At 44.4% G+C, this 8,057-nt stretch overlaps 1 protein-coding gene across 1 annotated transcript in view; it reads left to right on the top strand.

Annotated features, from left to right (window-relative positions):
* The first annotated feature begins 967 nt into the window (after positions 1 to 967).
* LOC110068286 (uncharacterized) overlaps positions 968 to 8,057 on the top strand; it is a 30,374-nt gene continuing 23,284 nt past the window's right edge. The window contains exon 1 of the mRNA XM_020775666.2: positions 968 to 1,124. Coding sequence (XP_020631325.2) covers positions 1,012 to 1,124 — 113 coding nt within the window. The 5' untranslated portion in view covers positions 968 to 1,011. The remainder of the gene's footprint in view (positions 1,125 to 8,057) is intronic.

The raw sequence follows: 8,057 nt of genomic DNA, 5'->3' as shown, positions 1-8,057 counted from the left end.
ATACTACAAGCACCCCAGTCTCGATACCTGCGTTTAACAACTGGAAATCTAACCAACACTTGGTCCATGCTACAAGCCGCCGATAAACGATTTCACTCGATCCCGAAAAATCAAAACGGCGGTTGCAAGGATACGGGTTTAGTTCCCAGATCTCCTCGCTTCAATTCGGGATAAATCGTGCGCGACTGTGCGCATTGCGCGACATTTATCCAAAGGAATTTAAGCGATGACGTCATAGTTACAACCAAGGCTTATTCGAGGTATTATTTAAAGTACTGCTTAAGTTGACAAAACACGATGTCTATGAATAATTTGTGTTATGAAACATTTCGAATTATGTTTGTAAAGATGACTGCGAAATCGAAGTTCTTACTCACTCGTCCAAAAATGATGCAATCGGTCAAAATACCCTTTATAGTTTTTCATCTAGCGCACTCCATTTTCACGGGCCAAACTAGCCATTTAGATATGGTATACTCATAGCATAGTTCTTTCTTTAGAACCTTTTATTTGTTGAGAGATTCGTATACTAGAAGAGTTATGACCCTCTAAAATCAGTTGAAATTTTACATGTAAATTAAATTGCGATAGTTGCATTTTTCAAAAGGCCAAGAAGTAGACAAAAAGTATTTACTTCAAGATGACTTTGAGCTCAGAGGAATGATCAAAGTGTAAATTATAAACTGTGTGAACATGAAATCCAGGCAAGTTGGCTTCTTTCTGTACTGGCCTGTTGAAAATGCCCAATTTTGCATAAATTCCATCGGCCATCTTGGTTGATTGAGCGGTATTTCAAACTTTCCTAGATTTCACAAAAATGTGAATTCGCTGGAATTTTGAAAGTATATTTCTGAAAATAGTTCACCAAAAGGGTCTTTTTGACACAATAAAAGAATATCGGAATTTTCCAACCTGTCGTCGGATTCTCCATAATTACAGGCAGCGGGGAAAAAAAAAATCGCCCGTGTCCACCCCGGCCGGGCATTAACGCTCCCACTTGAAAGAATCAACATGGCTGCCTGTGGTAGTGCTTCAAACGAACGTTCAGCATCACCAGACATTGAAAATCAGAAAAGGCAAATAACGGAGCTGATGAAAAAGGAGTTAGCTAAGGGTGACACCTGGTGAGTTTGCTCTGAAGTATAATTTAATAACTCGCTCGTGCTATATTTGAGATAAACTGAAAGCGGAAGTCAAGTTGTCGTGCGGTCCTCTTAACAGTTGACGAACATTATTGAATGCAACGTTAGTTTTGTTTGAGTGGTCTACCTATAAATTCAATCATGCAGTCCTATATATAACAGCAAGAAAATCGACGTCGAGCCAGACTGCAGATATCAATCAAGCATCTAGTGATAAGTTTTGCTTTAATATACACCTTAGCACTAGCATGATACAGAAAAAGATCCGGCCGACTAAGCCAGTACGTTTTGTTTGTAGCGTGTGGATCGATCTCAGTTCTAAATTCAAAGATTTCTGATAAGTTTTATTTATAGTAATACTGTCGAGTAGATTCCATCGGAAAAGGCTAGAGAACTAGTCGATCCGATCGATTCTTGCGTGACTTGCGAATGGTTGTCGACCGACAAAATCTCGTTAGTGAAAGTAACCCGTTCTGATCGATATGTTCGATTTGACCAATGGATAATTTTATTCATGACCCGACAATCATTAGTCGTTGAAAGCCGCCAAAGATGGCATGGATATAATTACGATCTGTACCATCCGCACAAATGGTGGAAGAGAGCACTGATGCAATGAAACAATTAAGGAAAAACCCCCAGGCATTCCAAGCAAGTGAATTTTAAATTCTCGGACACGCGCATATTTATTCATGAAAGCGTCACACGTTGTGTGATTTCAGGGCGGAAAGAGCCCTGGCCTGCAGCCGGCCCTGGTGAGTCTGAATCTCTCAGGCCCCGGTTATATGGTCTCGGGTACCCAAGATAATCCTTCCCTTGAGGCAACTTTATCGAGTGTTTGTATGTGAAAACGTTGTCACTGTAGTCCGAGTCAAAATTGACTCTGCGTGATTGTTCATAACCCTTATTGAATGACTAATCTGCAAATATCCCTCTTTCTTTGAATTTTCCTATCATTCGATCAAAGTGGGTATTGCGGAGTTAATTTTCAGGTCTTTGATACGAATTTCTGCTTTAAATCCTAAATCTACAGACTCGTGACACTTACCACGCCGAGAATTGTCTCGGTTAGGCGAGCCAAAGTGTTCAGATGAGTCTCGGGTACCCAAGATAATCCTTCCCTTGAGGCAACTTTATCGAGTGTTTGTATGTGAAAACGTTGTCACTGTAGTCCGAGTCAAAATTGACTCTGCATGATTATTCATAACCCGTATTGAATGACTAATCTGCAAATATCCCTCTTCCTTTGAATTTTCCTGTCATTCGATCAAAGTGGGTATTGCGGAGTTAATTTTCACGTCTTTGATACGAATTTCTGCTTTAAACCCGAAATCTACAGACTCGTGACACTTACCACGCCGAGAATTGTCTCGGTTAGGCGAGCCAAAGTGTTTAGATGAAGAAAAGTTGTCCCACCTGTCAGGGTTACCCTACCTGCCGAGGCGAGACAACTCGCCCACTCGAGTTGTCTCGCCCCCCGAGATGGGTTCGCGATCTTCTTGTAAACGGTTGGACGAATTTTGCAAAGAAATAAGTGAAAAATTACCTCGGCTAGGGTAACTTGGGAGGAGGGTTGGCTCGGGTAACCGAGACCGTATAAATGGGGCCTGACGCGTGTTAGGTTAACTGAGGAACCGTTGAGAATTTTGAACGCTTTATAAGAAATTGTATGGGAAACGAAATACGAACGATTTACAACGCTAAATATTCCGAAATGTGGACACTTTACTCGTAAAGATGATAAAACTAACTCTCCCCTTGAGTGTCTGTTGTAATTTTTGGTGGTTATGGTCTCTACCCCCGGGGTAGGGCCGGGGTACTCCCTTACATGGACTATATAGGTATGTGCAGGCCCAAAGGGTATGGTTTTTTGGCCGTTTTGGTCATAAATAGGGTATCGATTTGCCATTTTGGTCTTAAATAGGGTATGGTTGTTGTACTCTAGTTTTGAATTGGGTATGCCTTTTAGAAGAAACGACTTTTTCATCATTATCAACAAGACCATAAACAAAAGCCCGTCAAAAATTATGTTTAGTGCAACTGTGTCAGCCGCAATGGTCATAAATAGAGTCAGGAGCCATAATCGGGGACGGAGACCGTAAGTCTTGGGATCCGCGCGCACCTATGATATGGGACAATTTTTCTAATTTTAGAACAAATTGCGCCATCCTGACGTCATATATCCGCGCGGATCCACGCACATGTCGGGGGCTCTCGCGTGGATGTTGTCACGTTGCGTGATCAAATGGTGAGAGTTGAGAGACCTTGAGAGATTCTCTTGCGTATTTTTCACAGCGATGGCAGGGAATAAGGCAGGGAATACGAACCAGGGCGCTTATATGTAGTTTTATGCTCTGAGCTAACGGAAAAGGTGGGTTTTCCAGGGTCGAAAACAAGACTTCAATCTCGCGCTGGAAATGAATAATAAGATCTGGTCGCGCTAGTTGTAAGCTTACGCGTATGTTTTTGCGTTTGTTCTGACTTAAGAGTATAGCAAGAAAACTCTCTACTCTGGTATCGAGTTAATTTTTGAGTTTCTCAGACAATGGTTAATCATAACCAAAACCTGTTTTGATGGTTTCTTATTGTTTCTGCTTGTTTGGTGAGTTTGCAAAAGTTTTTGAAAGGAAAGTCTGACGCGTACAATTAGCTCATTTGCATAGTGCAGCTCGTGCACTTTCAAGTCCGCGTCGGTGTTTTCAATTGTCAACAAATCTTGACAAAGATTTCTTTCGTTATCTTTTGTGCTGAGATGCTGCAACAAAATTCACGAACGCAAAAAATGCTACTAACATCATGTGTGTTTCTTCAACATAAGCATAGTGAAGTTTTACACTGCGGAAATGAATATAAACAAGGAGTTTTGATAACTCGATCAACAAAGTCGAGATCGTTTTTCGAAGTTGATTAAAGAAAGCGTCAATGTAACTTTGCTGATTATTTCTGCTTTATTCACATATTTTCAGCTTAGCTTTTAATATGTTATCAAACATTTATCAATCTTAAACATATTTAAAAACTATAGAGTTATTGTTTGAGTTCGATGTACGTTTTCACACGAAAGTGCGGCGCAAGTACAATTTGTCATGTTTACTGACTGTACAAAACAAGCATCGGTGGGCGCTCTCATTCATCGACAACAGAGAATTTAGTGGATTTTTACACGAATAAAACTGAGCAGTATCTACGGACATAAAGTTATTGGGCCTTGATGAAACAGCAAGCGTTGCTTACAATTCAGGCGAAACTCAAACTGACCAAACTAGCAATTATTTTGTTTTACTTTTCAGTCGCGATAGACTGGCAAATTGCTCGCAAGCGTGTGGCAAGAGGAGCTAGGAACTATGAAGTCCTAAAGCTCTGCTATATCTAAATATATCCAGCTGGTTTGTTGCTGTGTAATGGAAAAGCTGTTAATCTTCAACATATGTGAAATTTAAAGTGGAGTAATGTACAGCTCATGTAAAAGAAACATCCGTCGGAACACAACTTGGTCAGCGATATATATAAGCTTGAAGCGGAACATACCTAAATTCGACACTGTCTTACTTCACTCGGCTCAAACTGGAGCAGCTTACGACGAAAATACTTAAGAAAAATTCCAACAGACGTAAACGCATTGAGTTGTGGGCCAAAAACACGAAAAATTTCGGGAATTTCGGACGCCATTTCCCCCGCGCGACATCCGCAAAAATCCTCGCAGCATGTACGCGCGTGTGCCTTAGGCGATGGCGCAATTTGTTCTAAAAATAGAATTATTGTCCCATATCATGGGGACAACCCCAATACTTGAAATGGCGCGCGCTTACGGTCTCCGTCCCCGATTATGGCTCCTGATAGAGTATCAAATTTTTGTTCTGGTCATAAATAGGGTAGGGAGAATCGCAGATTTTGGTCATAAATAGGGTAAGGGTTTTGGGAAGCGGGCTGCACACCCTCACCAAATTTTTTCTGCGCCAGTACCGGTCAGCGGTACTTCGTCAGTTTCGCTGCGTGCGCTTGTTGCGCCCTCCTCGGCCCAGTCTCGTTCCCAGAGTCTTCGTTCCCCTTGGTCAGCGGTCGGAAAACGAGAGTTCTGGGAGCAACCATTTTGAAATAATCGAATTCTGGTGATTCTGCCCATCCAGTTTCACTGCGCAGTCTGCATCTATGGCGCATGCCTGAAATAGTGGCTCCCAGAGTTCTCGTTTTCCGACCGCTGGTCAAGGGGAACGAAGACTCTGGGAACGAGGCTGTCCTCGGCCATGTTGTGTTTCAGTTCACTCGTGTGTTAAATTTACTCGTTAACTATTGGCGTGGTGGCAGCTTGTGGTCGAATTTGCGTCCAAAACATTCTTCATAAAGCCCGAATACAGTCCCACCTAAGCCCGAACCAAGTCAACACTTGTGAAAAGTCTAAACCTCAAAGATTTTCGTTGTTAGAACACGACCGATACCACAAACATGGCTAGCACCCACTGAGCACCAAAACAGTGGTGTTTATCGAAGTTAGAGACTGTAAATAGCTTCGAGAACTGACGCCAAAATTTGTTATGTACATTATCCCTTGACAATAATTTTGCCCCGTTCCTTACCGCGGGCATCACTTGGGGTAAAAAGACGAAGGCTGACCCGTTAAGAGGCTTTAAAAATGATGAAGACGTACCCGAGGACAGCCGCCTGACCGCCTAGCAGAAAGTGAACTTTCTTGGACTTATGCTTGGGCAAGTTGCCAATTACCGCTCGCCTCGCTTTCGCCTCTGTTCGCCTAAAATACGCTAGAGACAAGTTTGTGGAACTCCAAGTCAAACTAGAGGAATTAGGAGTCTTCAGGCGCCCAGAGTACGTTGGAAGTTCTGTCGAGTACTTAAACCCGTCCTTTCTGGTAAAGAAATCAATTGGTGGCTCTCGGCTGGTAACGGCCTTTGCTGATGTAGGGCGCTATAGTAAACCTCAACCTTCACTGATGCCCGATGTGGACTCTACTTTACGCCACATCGCAAAATGGAAACACTTAATCGTCACGGACTTAACAAGCGCCTTCTATCAAATACCTCTCGCTCAGGACTCTATGAAGTACTGTGGCGTCGCAACACCGTTCAGAGGTGTAAGGGTTTATGTACGCTGCGCGATGGGCATGCCTGGATCGGAAACGGCTCTCAAAGAGCTCATGTGCCGTGTTCGTGGTCAACTTCTACAAAACGGAGTAGTTGCCAAAATAGCAGACGACTTCCATTGTGGCGGAGACACCCCCTTCGAGCTGCTGGAGAACGGGCAACGGGTCCTCCAGACCCTCTACCAATGTGATTTACGCCTCTCCGCATCTAAGACCGTCATTAACCCTAAGTCGACAACAGTACTTGGATGGATCTGGAGCTCTGGAACTCTACAGGCTAGCCCTCATCGCATCGCTACCCTAGCTTCCTGTCCCGCGCCAGAGACAGTAGGTCGCCTACGTTCCTTCATCGGCGCCTACAAGGTCCTCGCTAGGGTAGTCCCTAAGTGTTCGACATTTCTGGCCCCACTAGACGACACAGTAGCCGGTCCAACGAAACCATTACATGGTCCGATGACCTTAGAACCGCGTTCCATGCAGCCCAACACGCTCTATCCACTAATCGCTCCATCACCCTCCCAAGACCTGATGATCTGCTTTGGATAGTGACCGCTGGAGCAGTTACGAAACCCGCCGTATCCGTGCCACGTTATACGTAAGCCGTAGAGACCAGCTTCTGCTCGCCGATTTCTTTAGCGCGAAGCTCATAGGTTCCTAGGTGTCTTGGCTACTATGTGAAGTAGACGTTCTCTCCATTGCCGTGGCCACCAAACATTTCAGTCCCTACATCATCCAGTCCAATTACAACGCGTGCATCCTAACAGATGGCAAACCATGTGTCCAAGCATTTGAGAAACTATGCCGTGGCGAATGTTCGACCAGCCCACGCGTTTCTACCTTTCTCTCAGTCGTAAGTTGTTTCCAAGCGTCGATTAGACACGTCTCTGGCTGCGCCATTTTACCGTCCGACTTCGCCAGCCGAAATGCGCCCCCTTGCCAAGATCCCACCTGCCAAGTGTGAGTGTGCGCCTTTATACATCTTACTGAAGAATCCGTAGTTCGACAGGCTTCAATTCAAGATATTCTCAACGGCGACGTGAGACTACCGTTCACCAGCCGTACGTCTTGGTTGGCTACACAGTCCGAGTGCAAAGACCTCCGCTGCACGCATGCTCACCTGGCCTAAGGGACAAGACCATCAAAGAAACTCACTAATGTAAAAGATGTAAAGAGATACTTAAATGTTGCGACAATCGCTAAGGATGGTTTATTAGTAGTCAAACGTGACGAGCCTTTTGCTCCTTCGCGAGAATGTATCGTTGTCCCTCGTCAAGTTCTAGACGGCCTGTTAACAGCCGTACACATTAGGTTAAGCCACCCTTCAAGTCATCAACTTAAGTTGGTCACTAAACGATACCTCTTTGCCTTAGACATGGATAAAGCAATAGACCGAGTAACTCAGAGTTGTACCTGTTGCTCTACTTTAAGCCACACTCTACGAGCTCGCATTGAGCAGTCTTCAGTCGAGCCGCCCGCTCCTGTCGGCGTCTCCTTTGCAGCCGACGTCCTCAAACGTTCCCGACAGCTTATTCTAGTCTTGCGAGAATGTGTAACATCTCACACCTCTACACTGGTACTTGAGGATGAACGCCATCATACGTTACGAGATGCCCTCATTCGCCTTTGCATTCAATTACGCCCTCTAGACGGCCCTCCCGCCATCATCCGAACAGAGCCCGCTCCTGGATTCAAGGCCCTCATTAACGATCAGCAGTTACAACGCCACAGAATTATTCTCGAGATAGGAATCCCCAAGAACCACAACAAGAACCCTGTGGCGGAAAAGGCTGTACAAGAGCTGGAGACAGAATTACACCGCC

This window comes from Orbicella faveolata, unplaced genomic scaffold, assembly GCF_042242905.1.
Source record: "Orbicella faveolata isolate gen_17 unplaced genomic scaffold, um_ofav_v1 contig_3, whole genome shotgun sequence".
NCBI lineage: Eukaryota > Metazoa > Cnidaria > Anthozoa > Scleractinia > Merulinidae > Orbicella > Orbicella faveolata.
The sequence above is the reverse complement of the archived record's forward strand: the minus strand, read 5'-3'. Positions and strand labels throughout refer to the sequence as shown.